At 60.0% G+C, this 19709-nt stretch overlaps 1 protein-coding gene across 2 annotated transcripts in view; it reads right to left on the bottom strand.

The window, feature by feature from the left end:
- The window catches only part of MAPK8IP2 (mitogen-activated protein kinase 8 interacting protein 2), a 66462-nt gene extending 47275 nt beyond the window's left edge, over positions 1-19187 (bottom strand). For both annotated transcript variants that reach the window (XM_084612685.1, XM_084612686.1), the window contains exons 1-2: positions 19045-19187; positions 1843-1948 (exon numbers count right to left, since the gene is read on the bottom strand). In XM_084612685.1, coding sequence (XP_084468811.1) covers positions 1843-1948; positions 19045-19109 — 171 coding nt within the window. In that variant the 5' untranslated portion in view covers positions 19110-19187. The remainder of the gene's footprint in view (positions 1-1842; positions 1949-19044) is intronic.
- Positions 19188-19709: the final 522 nt, after the last annotated feature.

The raw sequence follows: 19709 nt of genomic DNA, 5'->3' as shown, positions 1-19709 counted from the left end.
TTATCAACAGCCTTCTCGAATTGTGGGCATGGAACTGGGCACAGGATCCCAGCAGTGGTCTCCCCAGTGCACAAGCTCCCTGGTGCTAGGAGAAGAAACCAGGAGGCCGCTGCACAGAAGGACTCCCTAATGGTATGTGATGTTATTGACATTAACCATGACCGTATAGATCATTGTTGCAATCGCTGTTATATGTTTGCAGCAAATATTGTACAAAGATTACAAAAATATCATGTAAGGTGTCTATAAAAAGGTTAGAATTTGCTGGTTATGATTATGCTGTCTGTATGTGTGTATCATTTTTGTAGTTGAAGTTATGAATCTTGGCTATGTACTTGTATCTCAATGTGTTTGATTCTAAGTGGCCACAGTGAAGCATTTGGTCAGCTTCTTGAGAAAGGAATTTGCAGATTAAGTGTCCAATCAAGAAACACTTAACTGACAATGGACCTTGGGAGACTCTAATCCACATGAGAAGTCTTCCTAGGAATGTTCAAGGTAGCACGTGAGCAATGGCTGCTTTCCTTGTAAAAACCGAAGTCATACATGGACATGTGACTTGCCCAGGTGACTCCAGACTCCATCTTGCTGCTGTGATTTTCCACAGTAAGAACAAAGGGGTGTCCTTCCACAGGGCAGGGGATATAAAAGGCCCTGGAAACCCCTCCATCTTGTCTTCAATCCTGCTTCTTGCTTCTGGAGGAACTTTGCTACAAACTGAAGGCTCTGAACAAAGGACTGAATGACCCATCACAGCTGGGGATGTTCTCCAGAGACTTGATTTGAGCCTGCCGTTTATTCCATCACTGCTGCAAGCCTGAACCAAGAACTTTGCCATAACTGTATGTCATTGATTCCATTTCACCAATTCTAGCTCTCATCTCTCTTTCTTTCTTTCTATGAAGAAACCTTTAGATTTTAGATTCTAAAGGATTGACAACAGCATGTTTTGTGGGCAAGATCTGACTTGTATATTGACCTGGGTCTGGGGCTTGGTCCTTTGGGATTGGGAGAACCTGTTTTCTTTTACTGGGGTGTTGGTTTTCATAACCATTCGTCCCCATAACGAGTGGCCCTGGTGGGGATACTGGGAAACTGGAGTGTCTAAGGGAATTGCTTGTGTGACTTCTGGTTAGCCAGTAGGGTGAGACCAAAGTCCTCTCTGTTTGGCTGGTTTGGTGCCTTAATAATAAAGGACACCCAGCCTTGGGCTGGATCTGCCGTGCACTAAGCAATTTGTCCTGAACTGATACGCGCAGTTGTGTCCCGCCACTGGCCGCATGGCTACAGGCGAATAGCCCGCAGGGCAGTCTGTCAGACGTTGCTGGGGTGAGGGGTGGCAGACCTGGAGGAATGGGAGGTGCTGCAGGCTGGAATTGAGGGGCATCAGCAGAGCCAGAGATGCCAAGGGCAGCAGGGACCATTGCGACCTGTATCCGGGACCTGCCCCACAATCCCTCTGACAGCAGATCTCTTTGCAAAACCAGCGACCTGGATTTTCAAATGTGCCGAGCTAGGGGGAGGGGGGAGCCCGGGATGGAAAGCAGCTGGGTGCTGCTGGTTGGGTTTGAGGGGCATCAGCCGAAGTGTGTGCGTGAGTGCCCATGCAGGCGCACACATGCTTGGGGAGCCCGGAGCGGGGCGCAGGGCACAGGTCTGGGGTAACAAGGCATTTGGCTTCCGGCATCTGAACTTTGCCCACTGGAATTTACCTGGGGGGGGCAGGAGCTCAGTTGTGCTCAGCCTGCACTGGCCTCCCATTTCTGGGTGGCAGCACATCACCCTGTTGGCACACGGGGCACCAGGGTCTCTGCCTGTCTCAGCCCCGCCTTCCCCCCTCACCTTCTCATAATGGTCCGAGTCATAGTTAAGTCCAATTCCACAGTCATCCGTGATTTCGGACAGGTCCTCATCGTCAAACTCCTCCAGGCTGATGTCCTGCGGGGGCCTGGGGCAAAGGGAGAGCAGCAGAGATCAGGGCTTCTGGGCCGCTCACACACAGCCATCCCATGCAGGGAGGCAGGCCTGGAAACTGGGGGCCCTCTGGGCTGGGGAAGGGCAGGCAGGGGGCCTGTCAGGCCTCAAGAGGCAAATCCCAAACGCTTTGGGGTGGAAGGAGATGATGGAGAGGAGACGACATTGAGGCCACCCCACCCCAAACTGCAGAAACAAGCATGCTCGCACATGCTGTCCCTTACACGTGGAGGCCCCTTCTCCCCCCATCAGTTCACAGAACCACCACCCACCTCCTCCCACATGCCAGCTCTGCTGTGACCCCCATGGGAGCCAGGCAGGGCCGGGCCGGGTCGAGTCAGGGTCATGTCTCCCAGCCACAGCCCATTAAACCCAAAAGCGGGTGCCTCCAGCCTGCACCCGAACAAAGGTGTGAGCCCTCATCTTCCACTTGCTGCCCCCTGGCACTCCCACCGCTGGGTCTCCTCGTGGGCAGGGACTGGCTCCTTCTACACCTGCCCAGCGCCCAGCACAATGGGGCCTGAACTTGCCAGGGGCTCTGGGTGCTGCCAGCCCACACACAACAGCAGGACGGGTGAGAGGAAGGCCCCTGTCTGCAGCGTGGGACGCGCCCCTGGGTGGGGCAGAGGGAAAGGGTCAGAGACGCAGGCTGGCATCCCCAGTGGGCTTCCATTTGAAGTCTTAGAAGGGGTTAAAAATAACTTTCCCAGCCAGAGCCAAGGCAGACCCCCTCCCTTCAGGGCTGGTCCTCCGGCTGCTCTGGCGCCAGCGACAGGGAGTTTGCTTGGGGAGCTGACGGGGCACTAGAGGGCGGGGGGAAGTTCCAGGCTTCATGGGGCTCAGAGCTGCCACAGGCATTTTGCTCTGTCCTCACTAGAAAACACATTCCCCCACTCTCCAAACTTCCTGAGCTCTGGGCCCCAGCCAGGCAGCACGAGCCGGCCCCGGCCCGGTGGGAGCGAGTGCACCTGGCAGGGAGGGGGGGCTCTGCGGGAGTCAGACTAGCAGCTTCTTTCGCATCCCAGGAGTCGGGCCTTTTCCCTGGAGCCTCCGTCCCCGAGAGCAGCGGCTCTGACGGGGAGCTCCCCGCAAATAGCTGCCCCACCTCCCGGTGCGCGCCTTCAAATCCCTCCTTTGCCTACTAAACGCTCCGGAGCCCGGCCTACGACGCTGACCAGTCCCCTCTGCTTCCCTGACAGCCTGGCTGCGTCCAGCTCTTGGCTCCCGTCTGACACTTCGATTGCCAGCTCCCTGGGCAGGGGCAGCCTTTTGTTCTGTCTGTCCAGTGCCTGGCACAGGGGGGGTTGGGCCAGGGCTGGGGCTCCCCGGTGTACAAATAGTAAATAACAATCTCACAGGGAATCGCAGGCACTGAAGGGCAACAGACCAGCCTGGACTGAGCAGCCCTGATTCTGTCTAACTCCAAAGTGAAGGGAATATGCCTGCGGCTGGCTAATCGGTCTTTGTGTCTGTGTATGGGGGTGTGAAGTCCAGCACAGCATAACCCAGAGTCAGGTTGTTGCTTCTCACTGGAGAAGCCACCGTGTCCTACAAACTACACTTCACCCACCACTGCCATGCAGCCACCTCTGGGGAGCAACATGCACAGGGATTTAGGCCAGGAAGTGCAAAAAACTCTTCTATCTGACTGAGGCTGCAGGGGGGCTGTAGGGAGGCAGAATGGAGCCATCCAGTTTGGAACGTGGCACGAATATCTGTGACAAGCAAATTCCCATGTGTGAGTTGTCATGGAAACTCAACTTTAAACTCACACTGCTTGTGCCTGGGCACCGACTCAGGCCGGGCACAGAACCAGGAGCATGAGCCCAGCTCAGCAGCCAGCCCCGACACCGGATTCTCCCCGTGTGCCAAACACAACTGGCCAAGCGTGTGGAGTGGGGAATAAACGGGAGGCAGCTGTGACCTGCTCCTGGCCATGGCTCTCGGCAAGGCCCTGGTCTCTGACCTGCTCTTCTGTCCTGCCTCCACCAATGCACTGGCCACGAGCAAACCTGGGCTTGCTCCTCTCGCTGGCAGCTGCCTCCCTGCTGGCCAGCCACCCCCTCTCTGGACTCCAACCATGACCTGCCCGAGAAACTCCCTCCTGCCCTCTCCCCTGCAGTGCCACCCTGGGCCCTGACCCTGCTGCATGCCCCGTCCTGTCCCTTCGCGTGACGCTCACTGGCGGGATTTGCATGGTACGCACTCCCAGGGGGCGGGTGTCACGGAGTCCCCGGGCGATGCTCTGGAGCTGCTCCCCATGAAGCCAGGCAGGACTCTGGGGAAGTCTCCTCTAGGGGAGCAGCCTGTCTGCAGGACACACAGCTTCCACCTTCCTGGGCCTGACCTCGGAGCATTCAGCATCCTCTGCCGCTCCGTGCGCTTCCCACAGCGAGTTCGCCCAGGCGGGGCTCCTGGGGAAGCCAGAGGGTCCTGCCCCCCCAACTCTGCAGTCAGACGGGACTCTCAGCCAGCCAGTAAAACAGAAGGTTTATTAGACGACAGGAACATGGTCTAAAACAGAGCTTGTAGATACAGAGAACCGGACCCCGCAGCTCGGTCCATTTGGGGGGCAGTGAGCTAGACAACCACGTCTGCACTTGACTCCATGTCCCCAGCCAGCCCCAAACTGAAACTCCCTCCAGCCCCTCCTCCCCTGGGTTTTGTCCCTTTCCCGGGCCAGGAGGGCACCTGATTCCTTTGTTCTCCAACCCTTCAGCTCTCACCTTGCAGGGGGGAAGGGCCCAGGCCATCAGTGGCCAAGAAACAGGGTGTCGGCCATTGTCTGTGTCCAGACCCCTGCACACACCTGCCCTCTAGGGCTCTGCAACGATCATACCCCCTTATATCACCACCTAGATACTTAAGAACTGCGTAGGGGAAACTGAGGCACCCCCACACTATTCAGAGGAAACATTAAGAACAGTCCCACTTCATCACAGAGGGCCCTGACCCTGCTGCACGTCCTCCTCCTGTCACGTGGCTTTAGAGGCACTGAGTGGCTTTTGGGCCTGCAAAGTGATACATGGATATTCCCAAGCAGCGGGGAGGCCAGCTCTGTTATCTGCTGGGAACTATTCACTCAGCTACACAGAAAATAAAGTTCAAGGGGTCTCCCCCGACCTCTGTTCCCACCACTAAGGGGCTCAGCAAAGGGCTCTGGGCAATGGCTGAGTTTGCACTAAATGGGGTGTGATGAAGTGGGACTGTTCTTAATGTTTCCTCTGAATAGTGTAGGGGTGCCTCAGTTTCACCTATGCAGTTCTTAAGTCTCTAGGTGGTGGGATAAGAGGGTGTAATTGTTGGAGAGCAAAGGGCCAGGGTACATAAATGGCCGACACTCTGTCTCCTGGCACCTGATGGCCTGGCCCATCCCCCCTGCAAGCTGAGAGCTAAAGGGTTGGAGAACAAAGGAATCCGGTGACCTCCTGGCCCGGGAAAGGGACAAAGCCCAGAGGAGGAGGGGCTGGAGAGAGTTTCAGTTTGGAGCTGGCTGGGACATGGAGTGAAGGGCAGACGTGGTTGTCTGGCTCGCTGCCCTCCCAAAATGGACCCAGCGGAGGGGTCCTGTTCTCTGCACCTGCAACTTCTGTTTTAGACCAACGTTCCTGTCATCTAATAAACCTTCTGTTTTACTGGCTGGCTGAGAGTCATGTCTGACTGCGGAGTTGGGGGGCAGGACCCTCTGGCTTCCCCAGGACCCCGCCTGAGCGGACTCGCTGTGGAAAGCGCACAGAGGGGCAGAGGATGCTGAATGCTCCAAGGTCAGACCCAGGAAGGTGGAAGCTGTGTGAGCTGTGTGTCCTGAAGACAGGCTGCTCACAGAAAGGAGACTTCCCCAGAGTCCTGACTGATTTTGTAGGGAGCAGTTCCAGAGAATCACCCAGGGACACCGTGACATGGGGTGAGACACAAACTCAGCAGGGCTGGACCCTTCTCACTGCCCCTCACCAGCAGGCAAGGAAACTGCCTCTCTGGGGAATGAGAGGCCTGGGGTCACAGACCCTGCACTGCAGCAATGAGTCAGAGCCCTTCTCCCTGGTCTAGCTGGAGACAAACCACTGTCCTGACCCTCTGGGGCTGGGTTTGCCACCCCGACAAATCCATGCCCCCTGGTGAGTGTGGGAGAGAAGACAAGAGTGAGTTGCCCAGGAACGGGGTCCTGGTACTGCCAGACAGACGGACATAGGCCTGCACTCTGCAGTGTGGGAGAGAAGACAAGCACCTGGAACGGCGGGTCCTGGTGCTGCCGGACAGATGGACGTAGGGCTGCACTCGGCCTGGCCTCACCGGTTCCAATGGGAGGAGGTTCTGCGCTGCCAGGGCAGCTGCATGCGGAGAGGAGTCCCAGCCACTTGCAAACCCTGGGCCCATTCCCTCTGCTGCTGCGCTAGGCACTGCAGGGACACCGCGTTGCCAGCCCCACGCACAGAACATCGCCAGACGGGCCCAGGAATCAGGAGATTGTTTCAAAACAGCCCCCTGGGTGATTTTTCATTTGCCTTCTGCCCCTTGGGGGTCACGCAGGTCACATGTTCAGGCTTCTCGCCTCCGCCACGAGGGCTGGAAACGTACTGTTCTTTCTCATGGAAGCTGAGATTCTCAGGGGATCCCAGGACTCCAGGAGCTGGGGCTGCCAGAAAACACCCCAAACAGTGCTACGCTCCTGGCCAAATGGTGGACCTTGGCACCCCGGGCAGTGTGTGGTCACAGAGGGTGCATTGGTGTGCCCTGAAGCCCACAGAGCCATTATGCCTTATTCTCCGACAAGCCCAGGGGATGCCAACAGCCACGAAGGGCCAGGCCAGACCAGCTGAAGGCTCCCAAGAGAAGAGTCTAGTTAAACTGGAGCGAAGGAAACGGTTTCAGTAACTGAGGGCACGTCTACACTACAAGAAAAGCCCACAGCAGCAAGTCCCAGAGCTCCGGTCAGCTGACTGGGGCTTGCACTTGGGAGCTAAAACTAACAATGTAGCTGTTCCGGCTCTCAGACCCTCTCCCCTCGCCGGGTTCAGTGCCCGGGCGGGAACATCGACACTGCTGCCTTATCCCCAGAGCACCAGGCTGAGTCAGTTGCCCTGGGCTCTGACCCTCACAGCTGGCAGGTCTTTTCTGCAGTGCAGACGTCCCCAGAGACGTTTGAGAGCTCCCGAGAAGACTGCAGTGACCCCAGACCAGCCAGAAAGGAAGGGATTGAAGGAAAGGTTAAATTCAGAATAACCCCAGCACTGGCAAGGATGGCCACAAACCCGGGTCCCCTCCAACTAGCCACGGCCCAAGGAAAGGGAGGCAGTGGAGGAGCCCTGCCTGGAGAGCCCGGTCACGGAGAGCCCGGACCCCCAGCCGTTCCAGGCCACTCCCTGTGTGTCAGTCATTTCACAGAACGCTGATGCCCAGAGCCTGGAATTACAGCCAGACAGACGTGTGCGGGGAACCCGGTCCTCCAGGAGCGCAGCAGTGCAGAGACTTACAGACGTCACAAACCCTTGCTCCAAAGGGAACCCGAGCTGCTTGGCAGGTCTGGGTGAAGACGGGAGCTGGGGTCACTACAGGGCAAAGGCGCTGCACTGGAGTGACCTGAACTGCATTTCATAGAATCATAGAATATCAGGGTTGGAAGGGACCCCAGAAGGTCATCTAGTCCAACCCCCTGCTCAAAGCGGGACCAATTCCCAGTTAAATCATCCCAGCCAGGGCTTTGTCAAGCCTGACCTCAAAAACCTCTAAGGAACGAGATTCAACCACCTCCCTAGGTAACGCATTCCAGTGTTTCACCACCCTCCTAGTGAAAAAGATTTTCCTAATATTCAGCCTAAATCTCCCCCACTGCAACTTGAGACCATTACTCCTCGTTCTGTCATCTGCTACCATTGAGAACAGTCTAGAGCCATCCTCTTTGGAACCCCCTTTCAGGTAGTTGAAAGCAGCTATCAAATCCCCCCTCATTCTTCTCTTCCGTAGACTAAACAATCCCAGTTCCCTCAGCCTCTCCTCATAAGTCATGTGTTCCAGTCCCCTAATCATTTTTGTTGCCCTTTGCTGGACTCTCTCCAATTTATCCACATCCTTCTTGAAGTGTGGGGCCCAAAACTGGACACAGTACTCCAGATGAGGCCTCACCAATGTCGAATAGAGGGGAACGATCACGTCCCTCGATCTGCTCGCTATGCCCCTACTTATACATCCCAAAATGCCATTGGCCTTCTTGGCAACAAGGGCACACTGCTGACTCATATCCAGCTTCTCGTCCACTGTCACCCCTAGGTCCTTTTCCGCAGAACTGCTGCCTAGCCATTCGGTCCCTAGTCTGTAGCTGTGCATTGGGTTCTTCCGTCCTAAGTGCAGGACCCTGCACTTATCCTTATTGAACCTCATCAGATTCCTTTTGGCCCAATCTTCCAATTGGTCTAGGTCGTTCTGTATCCTATCCCTCCCCTCCAGCGTATCTACCACTCCTCCCAGTTTAGTATCATCCGCAAATTTGCTGAGAGTGCAATCCACACCATCCTCCAGATCATTTATGAAGATATTGAACAAAACCGGCCCCAGGACCGACCCTTGGGGCACTCCACTTGATACCGGCTGCCAACTAGACATGGAGCCATTGATCACTACCCGTTGAGCCCGACAATCTAGCCAGCTTTCTATCCACCTTGTAGTGCATTCATCCAGCCCGTACTTCCTTAACTTGCTGACAAGAATACTGTGGGAGACCGTGTCAAAAGCTTTGCTAAAGTCAAGAAACAATACATCCACTGCTTTCCCTTCATCCACAGAACCAGTAATCTCATCATAAAAGGTGATTAGATTAGTCATTTCTGCACTTTCTAGGCCTTGGGGTCTATTTTAACTCTAACCTGACCAGAATTCCCTGCAATTCTGATCACTCTCAGGTACTCCTCTGCCCCTCACCAGTCCAGCACCGGAGCCCCCTGATTTCATCTTCGCCCCCCCGGGGGGAAGGGTCACTTTTGTAACTGCAAGAGTCTTGCAGGGGGGGGTTACTTTCCAGTTCCTGCTCTTGTCCCCGCCTCTCTCAGCTCAGTACGATGTTAAAGGTGTGACACGCCAGGCAAGCATCACCAAAGTGTTAAAAGGAAAAAACGAAAAGTGAGGCAGAGCTGGTCAAAAAAAGTAGAACAAAACGTTTTCCTGCCAGACAACAGGGTTTCATTGAAACCGTCTTCAAGAAAAGGTCACTTCCAGCAGGATTCTCTCTCAGGGAAGTTGGCCTGAAACGTTTTGAGTCAATGTTAGTCTCTACCTCAGCCAGGGCTGCTGCAGTGCCTCATGGGAGCTGTAGTTCCAAGGGCCTCAGGCTCCCATTCCCCGCGGCTGCTCTTGCGCCCTGGCCAGACTACATCTGCCTTGATGCACTGTGGTCACTCCCTGGGGCTGATCACAAGGCATTATTTGGAGTTTTAATCCAACCAAGGAACAGGCCTGAGAGGCCCTGCAGCAGCCCCAGCAGGCAGAGCTCACTGCCAACCCTAGCAAAACCTTTTCACCATTTCTGAATCAATGTGTTTGATTTTTCCTTCCTGTGACAAGTCTGGCTGTTTGCCATGATCCCCTTTTCCAAGGAGCTGCAGGCAGAGCCCTCATGCCCCTGCTGGGGTGTGTACGACTTGCCCAGGACCAAACTTCACAGGACTCTGGGGGTTGAAGCTTCTGTACCCACTTGCCTTCGCTGGCCGTTTCTGACAGCAGCTTGGCCAGCTCCCAAACTTCCCCAAGTCAGGCCTCCCCAATCACAGAAGTGGCACAAAACCAGGAGATTTTTAAAAAGAACAAACGTGGGATTGTTTTTCTGTGCCCTCTGGCTCTGTGCCCCAGACCTGGATTCTCATTCCCCTTCTAAGCGTCGGGTGCTGGCCTGCTGGGGACCTCATGAGGTCAGCAAGAGCCAGGGGTCTGACGTGGGGGGCGATAAAGTTCCCAGGGATCTACCACGATCCCCAGCAGCTCTTGTGAGCTTTGGAAGGCAGCCAGGAGGCAGCTCTGCAGCAGGACGGGAGGGGAAGTCCAAGGGCAGGAGCTCTCTCAGCTCGGAGGGAAGGGCCGTTCACAGCTCTTCAGCGAACCCCCGCTGGAGACCCCCTACCCTTAGCACTCCCCAGCAGTCACTAATGAGCAATGTCCCAAAGAAGCCTGCCCTGCCCCAGGAGGGGGCTCTGCACTTGGCCTCGCTGGTGGTTTCCAGGGGGAGTGGCACGCCAGACGGGCGTGGGAAGCAGTTGAGGCTGTGATCACCACCTAGAGTTTGTCCAAGTCCTGGCTTCCAGAAACAGCTTCTCTGAGTCTCCTGAAATGTGGGCTAGTCAGCGCCCGCCGGCCACAGCCACACGTGCAAAGCCCTGGGAGAGAAGGACCCTGGAGGGGTGTTCTGGAGTGGGACACACCTGGGGCTCCTGGCGGAAAGCAGCTCTCAGGCTGTGCGTGCCGGCCGCTGCCTCTCCACGATAAACCACCAGTGAAGTTTCTAGGTCAAGCCGCTGGTTTGCTACTGCCTGACGCGAGAGCCCCCGAGTGCTCCCGGTGTGAGGGAAGCTTCCTCCGTCTGGCTCTCCCAGCCCCTCAACGGCTCCACCAGGCACCAGCCCCAGCCCCGTCTTGCCAGGCACCAGCCCGCAGCGGGAAGGACCATTCCAGAGCACGCTCCTCTGGGCTTGGGGCTACCGCCGAACTTACTGGGGGCGGGGAGGGCTGGCCACTGCCTGCATCTGGGGATGCTGCCTGTTGCCGCCTGCCTGCCCCTAGGAGTTACCAGAGCAAGGCCTGGCTGCTCCCAGCTCCCCCAGGCCGCCATAGCCCAGAAACCCCTGTCTGAGAAAACTCGGATCCGTCCCCTTTGGGCCCCGGCTAGGAGAGGGGCGGTGCTCTGGGCGAGGGGGCTGTGCTGCTGGCCTGGCTGCTGCCAGATGCTCCGTTTCCTTGGCACATGGCCTCTGAGATTGTCCAGATCTCTCTTCAGCCCAACCCTGCCTGCCTTCCTCCTGGCAGGATTTGGAGGAAGGAGAGGCTGCCGGGGGGGGGGGGAAGGGGCTGTTGCATGGGAGGGTCAGAAGATCATGTTGCCAGCAGCCCCCGCCCCATACAGGAGGCAGCAGAGTGCACCCCATGGGGCCTTCTGCAAGGGAGGGGGTCTCCTCGAAATAGAAGCTGAGCATCATCGTGCCCCCCTGGCCGAGGCAGGGTGCTGCTTGCGGGAGGCTGCTGGCCCCATGGGAGTGGGATGGAGCTGACTCCTCTTGTTTCATAGGACGTGGGGGAAGGGTTGTTTCCTGGAGTCTCTTCAGCCCCAGAAACAGCACCCCAGGGTCACACCCCAGGGCGATGGGGGGGCGTCTCAGGCCTAGGGGCTGCGGAAGGGCGGCTTTGCCTGGGGGCTCTGCTGGGCCAGGCTGTGAGGCCATGTGCAGGCTCTGAGGGGAGCCCCTGGGGCCTGTCCCCTCCAGGGTGTTGTGCAAACACACCAGTGAGGGGGAGGGAAGCAGATACCTGCCCCTGGCATGGTGAGATTTCACTGGGTGCTGGGCGTGTGAGGCAGAGGGTGGTAAGTTCCCTGAGCACTAACCACTCGCTCGTGGGTGGGAAGGGCAGGCCGAGGGTGGCGCAGCCGGGCCTGTCTCTAAAGACAGAACGTTAGGAGCGAGCTCAGCTGGAGCATGGAGGGGACAGGCTCCTGCAGGGGAGGTGGGCAGGGCTGCTTCTGGGACCTGATCTCTCTCCCTCCTCGGAGCACTGAGTCCAACTGCGGTGCCTTGGGGCAGGGATCAGCCTCCATTTGCCTGGAGAACACTGAGCGCAGCCAGGAGGCTGCAGAACAATAATCAAACCACGGTAAATCTAACCCTCCCCTGCTCCGTGGGTGGATTCCCCAACCAGCAGGGACGGAGGGAGAGAGGAGCATGGGGGCCAGGTCCCCATGTTAGTTTCCCCTCATGCTAAGCACTGCTCCTCCCATCTGCAACGGGCAGTCAGCCCTTGGGGCGCCTTCTTGGAGACAGGACTCTGCTCGGCTGTTAGGGCCCGTCTGCACTGGCCTTAGACACCCGCGGCTGGCCCAGGTGCCATGGTGGGAGGGAAACGCGCAAGTGGGGAACTCACGGACGAACCCAAGACGATCTGGGACAGGTTCAGAACTGGAGGAGGAAAGAACCAGCTGGGGAAATGCAGGCAAGGCCCCTCAGAGGAAGCCGCCCCGAACCCCGTGGAGGGAGACAGTGGGGGGTGGAGAGGAGCTGGTGCCCCTCCCACCACAGGGGCTGTCTTAGCCCCTACCCAGGCCCATGACTCTATTCCCCAGCTGTCCTACCATGCAGGGACCCTGGGGCTGGGGGAATCAGGAGATGAACAGCACTTCCCTCACTTCCTTCTCCCACTCCCATCATGGTACCGGCCTTTTGCTGCCCCCAGGCACGGATGGCATCAGGCACCCCCCCATCCCAATGCCTCTGCATGACTCGCTGCTTCCACCAGGCCCACAGACACAACGAGAAAGATACCGGTGGGTGCACGCCCGCCCCCCGTGTCTGTCTGACCAGTGCATGCCTCAGGGCAGGCGCTGGGCTGCCGTGGGCCCCCCACCCAGGGCTCAGCAAAGCCTGGGGGCTGGTCTAACAGCAACTGCCAGTCACGGCTCTCCACGTGCCAAGGCCACAGCTCAGAGGCCGGTCACAGCGCAGGAGGAGCCGCTAAGCCCAGCTATCGCCTGCACAGGACAGCCCCTGCCTGGCTGAAACATGGCTGTGACCCGAGAGCGGAGGACAGGCTGCCCTTTCTGCAAGGGGGGAGGGAATGTTTCTCCCCTGGTGCAGTAACCGTCGTTCTTCGAGACGCCTGGCCCTGCGGGTCTGCCACTCCAGGTGCACGCGCCTCTCGGGCCCGCGGTCGGAGATTTTGAGCTAGCAGCGCCCATTCGGCCCCCGCACGTGCCCAGTGCCTCCTCGTGGCAGACACCAAGGCTGTGTAAGGGTGCATGGGCAAACCTCCCTCAGTTCCTTAGGGAACAACGGAAGCAGAGAGGAAGGAGGGTGGGTCGTGGTGCACCCACAGGGGCACACACCTCGAAGAACTCGTTACTGCATGGGGTGAGCAATGCTTCCTTCTTCTAGTAGGCTCCTGCTGGCCCTGTGAGAGGAAGGGAGCAGCTGCTGTTTAGAGGACACTTGGTGGCCGTGGAGGACAGTTGGGCGGCCCTCTTCCTCCGAGATCTGTCTCTCTTTCTGGGCAGTTTCCTGCCCATAGGTGCGTAAAGGCCCCAGGGATGTAGGGCAGCCCTGGAGTCCTTCAGCGTGTGCAGGGAGACATTTGCGGTCTCCGAGAAAGCGTATGACCTTCAAAGGCGTGGCACTCCACAGTGCTCTGAACACCTCTCCGACCCCGGAAGTTGGAACCACGGTGCCCTGCACACAACTACCGCTGGCGAGATGGATCTGGCAGCAGCGTCCGCGGCATCTGGGTGCTCCTGGAGAGCCATTCTGGCCAATAGTTTGCCCGCCACAACTACGGACTGGAGTTGCTCCTGGCAGTCTTGTGGCTGCTGTTCAATAAAGGCTGTGAGCTTGTTGCCATGAGTAAAGTTGTATTTGGCCATGGACCATCTGACAGCCCAGGATCCAGAACTGCAGGGCTTTCATCCAAAGAGATTTAGTCACTTTGGTTCTGGTCATGGGGGGAGTTCTCAAAAAGGGCTGCTTGCTCCACTCATTTGCTGCACCCACCACTAAGGGGTTGGGGGGAGGGGTTGGAAAATAAAAAGTGGAATCCTTAAGGGGCATGGAGCGCTTCATATCTGCGAATAGTGGCCGGTGTCTGCCCTGCCATCTGAGCCGGATTCTCCCTGCACGAAGGTGGATTTCCAAAGGGGTCCCCAGGGGAACCCCTCACAGAAACTGAGGCGATCGACGGGGAGTCCTGTTCCTCCACATCCTCCCATGGGGGCTGGGGGGCAGCCAGTGAGGACAGAGGAGCGTCCTGGGCCATGAAATGGCCACTCAGAGTCGGAGATCTCGCAGGTCACAACGACGGGGACGCTGGTTCATCCAACAGCACGAGATCCCTGGGAGTGCCAGAATTCCTGGGTGGTACCGGAGAGGACCCTGTGCCGACGCCAGAGCCGAAGACACTGGTGACAATGGGCATGCTGCAGGAGTTGCAGGGGTCAGGCACCCGTGCTCGCACAGTGCCCCCGGCTGAGCTGCGTGGGTGGGTGCCGAAGGCTGGGTCAAGGCACTCGATGGGACCAGCGGCTGAACGAGTGCTTCAGGGCCCGTGGCAGGGCCGAGCTTGAGGGGACCTGGTGCTTTCTCTCTCCACTGGAGCCATGCGCCCCATCCTTGGAGCGCCAGGCTTGGCGGGCCTGCTGGGGCCGGAAGGAGAGCCCTCGGGCTCAGCCGTACCCTCGGTGACGGCTCTTTTGGAGTTGGCTCCTTAGAGTTAAAAGTTTGCGCTCCACTTTTTGGCTTTCCTTTCGGAGGAGAAGCATGCCCCAAGGTTGATGGGGTGCTGGGTCTGGCTGAGGACAGATGTATTGGGGGGAGGGGGAGGAGATTTACCCAGAGGGTGGCTGCAGGGAACATCCCATGGCCAACAGTCTGAGCTTCATCCCCCTGTCCTTCCTAGCCCTGGCCTAAAGAGCCAAGGAGAAGTTGCACTTCTGGGAGATGGGGGACTCCACTCGGCACTGGACTGTCGCTTGCCAATGCAGCACCCCAGCAAGAGATGCAGTGTTAGAAGCCTGGCGAACCGGGCAACCCTACCAGGAGGGGACAGGTCTTCCTGGGGAAAGGAGAAGGAAGAAGCCGTACTCTCACCTTAGCTCACTATTACTAATCACTAAACAGTCACCTACTACCACAAACTAACTGAAGAAGGAGAAAAGGCCGAGTACACTCTAGGAGGACATGCTGCTGCTCCGTCTCAGGCTGAGGCGGTAGAGAAGGAACCTGCTCTGAGCAGGGGGTGGGACTAGATGACCTCCTGAGGTCCCTTCCAACCCTGATCTTCTATGATTCTATGAGGGTGGTTTGCCCGCACACACCTACACAGCCGGGGTGTCTGCCACAAGGAGGCACTGGGCGCAGGCATGGGCCGAACAGACACTGCTAGCTAGAAATCTCCCAGCGAGGGCTGGAGATGTGCATGAGCCCCTGAAGCGGAGCACCCATAGGGGCAAACCCTGCTGAAGGCTCCAGGTCTGGTCTACAGCTACTGGTACGTCAAGAGACCTGCCTGCTTCCCACCTGGAGGCAGCTGAGACCTTAACCTAGGTTGGTAACCAAGGAAAAGCCCTGGCCATGTGGCAGTCAGACGGCACTTTGATCGCATACGTCCCGCATGGAGCTGCTCAGACCCTGACAGCTCTGCCCCGCTCAGACTTCGAGAGGGCCTTGCTCTGAAGGCTGAGCCCAGCCCCAGCAGAGTAACACAAAGCAGGCCCAACAATCCCGGGCTCCGTCTCATTTCACAGAGAGGGGAAGAGACTCCCGCAAGGTCACAAGGAAATGGCAGAGCTGGACGCGAACCAGGCTATCAGCTGCACCGCACAGGTAGACGCCAAGCACCCAGGTTGTAGGGAGGAGCAACAGCAGCGTCAGCCCAGAGAGGGAAATCTGGGCAGCCCCGTGAACCGGCCAGCGCATTATAGGTGCCCTGTGAAGGGTTTGTAAACCTCAGTCTTGTGCCCTTCCCGATGGAGAAGGGGGCCTGGGAGGGGTTATGTTAACCAGCGTTTAGCTCCTGCTTGTCTGTTCCCTCCACAGTGCTGGTACGCAGGGCTGGGCCCTGCCTAGGGCTCTCGGGGATGGCTATTGTGGGCGCTCAGCACCTTCAGCGAAGAAGCCAGGATGCTAACTGTGTGCCAAGACTTCCTTTCTCCCCCATGTTAACCAACCACCGGAGTTCAACAAACCCCAACCCCAGAGCACAACTCCCCTCTCCTCCCAGCGCCCCGGTTCCTGCCCCTTGGCTTGCAGGTGGCCCTGTCCCATTGGCTCTCCAGTCAGCCTGCCCAGTGGGACCTGGATTTCTACAGCAGAAAAACTAGCATCTCTCTGCTGTCCATGAGTGCCAGGCCGAGGCAAAGCCCAGCCCTTGTTTGCTCCACCACTTGTGGAGACTGGGTGACGCGGACCATGGTTCTGATGCACTCGGGCAATCCCCATGTTTGCACCTGCTCATCTTTACACATGGCCTAGGAGGGACCCCACCAGCAACCAGCCATGAAAATCCCCCTGCGACCGAGTGCCACATGGTACAGCCACAGAGCCACACTCGAGGGCAGCCTTTTCGCTCCTGTCCTCACGGGGCCTCCTGTCTGGGGATCTCTGAGTTCTATCCGGCGGGCACAGGGCCACCCTGCCACTTGCCAGCGAGCTCTGGAAGGTCAGGGACAATCCTGGGAACCTCCCTGCTCGAGGGACTGCAGTGGTCCTGACCCTGATCTCACCTGCCCACATGCCCCCCCAACCCCCGCTTCCCGTTTCACCCTGGAATGGGAGGGAGAAGACACAGGCCCAGCAGCTCCCCCATTGGAGGCTTGGAAGCTCCCCAGCCGGCCAGTGCCAGGATCGGTTCCCAGCCAGGGGTAACGCGCCCACCTCCATGGGAGCAGAGCGCGGCTCCAGCCCGAGGAGTCTGAGGCAGTGTTGATCTCGGCAACGGGAGCTGAGGGCCTGTGGGGATGGGCCCCTGGGAAACGCCAGGAGTAACAACAAGCAAAGTGGAGCCAGATCAGAGGAGAGCAAGGGATCGACTTCCCAGGAAAGATTAAACCAGCTAAATCTGTCGAGTTGGGCTCAACGGGGGTGGGGGAGGGGACGTGCTCAAAGCCTGCAAATCTCTGGAGGGCGTAAATCCCAAGGACACAGAGCGTGACACCAGGGGTGTAACTAGGGCAAGGACAGGCTGAACAGCCAGATGACATCCTGGCAGAGTATCCGATGGGACTAGGGAATCGTCCCCGGGGAAGGGCCAGGGCCCCTCGTCGCTCCCTGACAGGGGGAGGATCCGGGCGGGAATCGTCTCCAGGGGACGGGATGGGGGTCACAACACTGGGGCATTCAGAGCCCTTGGGAATGGGCACTTGGGGTGGGTCCCAGCCCTGGTCCACAGGATGGACTAGGTGGGATGCAACTGGGCTTTTGGTCTCTAGTTTCTGAGCTTCCATGAGAGGAGGGGTGGGATCAGCCCTACAGCAGCCAAGGGCAGGGGCTCTCCGTCTCTGCCCTCTGTCACACCACGTGGCTAAGATGTTGGCCTGCAGCTGGCTCTCAGAAGTGGGGTCTGTGCCTTGGATGCTGCCCTGCCCCCTTGTTTAGGATTCACTCCCCAAACACACCATTTTCTGATAACAGCAGCTGAGGACCGACTCCTCCCCCCGCAGCCCGTACCCCGGGGAACCAGCTGCTAGGAGAGGTCTCAGTCCTGGTGAACAGGGTGGGTCCTGGGGGCCAAAAGGAAATGGGACAGAGAGTGAGGCCCATAGGCTCTGAAGCCTCCACCCCACAAGCTCACTACTTTTGGGGGCAGCTCCCCCACACACACACCAGCTCCTGGCCCCTGTGGGGCTGGACCCAGCTCCTGCCATGGGGCAGGGGAACCAACCATCAAACCCATGAGATGAAGGCCCTAGGCTGTGTGCTGAGAGCTGGGGCCTGGGCCGGCTTTGGGACAGGTCCCGGCAGCCTGATGGCTCGTGCTGTGGGAGGCGGGGGCCCACTAGCTGGGCATAGAGAAGCTCTGCCTGGCCTCTCCTCAGGGTTTCCCTGGGAAGCCTGAACCCCCAGACACTTCCCCCAATTTGTCCCCAGGCCAAGGGGAGCTGGCTGGGCAGACTTGGGGGGGAGCCCCCTGCCCATGGGCAGGGCTGTCCCAAGCCCTCCACCCGATCCCCCTTGGGGCAGGCCTGGGCCACCAGCCCTGTGGCCCTGCCCTGGAGCTGGGTCAGAGCTGGCCATGCCGGAGCATTGCAGCAGCTGCGGGGGCAGAGACCCAGGCCGGCCCGGGGGGGGGGAGGGGGGAGGAGACCCGACCCAGCCTGGCCCTGGGGGGAGACCCGACCCAGCGGGGGGGGCAGGCAGAGACCCAGCCTGGCCCTGGGGGGAGACCCGACCCAGCCTGGCCCTGGGGGGAGACCCGACCCAGCCTGGCCCTGGGGGGAGACCCGACCCAGCCTGGCCCTGGGGGGAGACCCGACCCAGCCTGGCCCTGGGGGGAGACCCAGCCCAGCGGGGGGGGCAGGCAGAGACCCAGCCTGGCCCTGGGGGGAGACCCAGCCCAGCGGGGGGGGCAGGCAGAGACCCAGCCTGGCCCTGGGGGGAGACCCGACCCAGCGGGGGGGGCAGGCAGAGACCCAGCCTGGCCCTGGGGGGAGACCCAGCCCAGCCTGGCCCTGGGGGGAGACCCAGCCCAGCCTGGCCCTGGGGGGAGACCCAGCCCAGCTGGGGGGGGGGGCGGCAGGCAGAGACGCAGCCTGGCCCTGTGCGGGGGGAGGGGGAGAAAGGGAAGAGACCCGACCCAGCCTGGCCCTGGGGGGAGACCCAGCCCAGCGGGGGGGGCAGGCAGAGACCCAGCCTGGCCCTGGGGGGAGACCCAGCCCAGCCTGGCCCTGGGGGGAGACCCAGCCCAGCCCGGCCCAGCTGGGGGGGGGGGGGGGCGGCAGGCAGAGACGCAGCCTGGCCCTGTGCGGGGGGAGGGGGAGAAAGGGAAGAGACCCGACCCAGCCTGGCCCTGGGGGGAGACCCAGCCCAGCGGGGGGGGCAGGCAGAGACCCAGCCTGGCCCTGGGGGGGAGGCGGGGAAGACCCAGCCCAGCGTGGCGGGGGGGCAGACAGAGACCCAGCCCGGCCCGGCGGGGCAGGGAGCGGGGCAGGCAGAGACGCAGCCCGGGGGGCAGAGACCCAGGGCCCCCCCGTGCCGGCCCAGCTGGGGGCTCCGGGCTGTGTCCGGCCGGGCAGGGCGCGGGCCCAGGGGATGCGGAGGCGGCGGGGCCCGGCGAGCTCCGGGCTGCGGAGGGGGCGCGGGCGGGGGTCCCGGCTGCCGGGCCGGGGGTCCGGGCCCCTCTTACCTGCAGCCCGGCGGGGAGAGCGCGTGGAAGGTGGCGAGGGAGAACATCTCCGCCCGGTCCGCCATCTTCTCCAGCCCCGAGCCCGACTGCGGAGCGAGCCTGGCGCAGGCGGGGAGCGAGCCGGGCAGGGCTGGGCCACACGCGGGGCGGGGAGCGGCGGAGCGGCGGGGCGGGGCGGGAATCAGGGCTGGATGGGGGGCGGAGAGCTGGATGGGGGGTGTATGGGGGGAGGGGGCTGTACAGAGGGACGAGAGCGGGGGTTGAGGGGGGGCGGAGAGCTGTGTCGGGGGCTGTATGGGGGGCAGAGCGCACCGGGAGGCTCTATGGGGGGGGTCAGAGCTGGAGGGGACAGGGCCGGGGAGCTGGGAGGGCGGGGGATCAGAGCTGGGGGGGCAGAGCTGTATGGGGGCAGGTCCGGGCCGGGGGTTGTATGGGGGGGTCAGAGCTGGAGGGGGCAGGGCCGGGAGCTGGGAGGGAGGGAGGATCAGAGCTGGGGGGGGTGGGCAGAGCTGTACGGGGCACAGGTCCGGGCGGGGGGCTGTATGGGGCGAGGGGGCTGTACAGAGGGGCCAGGGCAGGGGGCTGTATGGGGGGCAGAGCGCACCGGGAGGCTCTATGGGGGGAGGGTCAGAGCTGGAGGGGGCAGGGCCGGGGAGCTGGGAGGG

Source organism: Lepidochelys olivacea, assembly GCF_965140295.1.
Source record: "Lepidochelys olivacea isolate rLepOli2 genome assembly, chromosome: 1".
Classification (NCBI taxonomy): Eukaryota; Metazoa; Chordata; order Testudines; family Cheloniidae; genus Lepidochelys; species Lepidochelys olivacea.
This window is presented reverse-complemented; position numbering and strand designations above follow the sequence as displayed.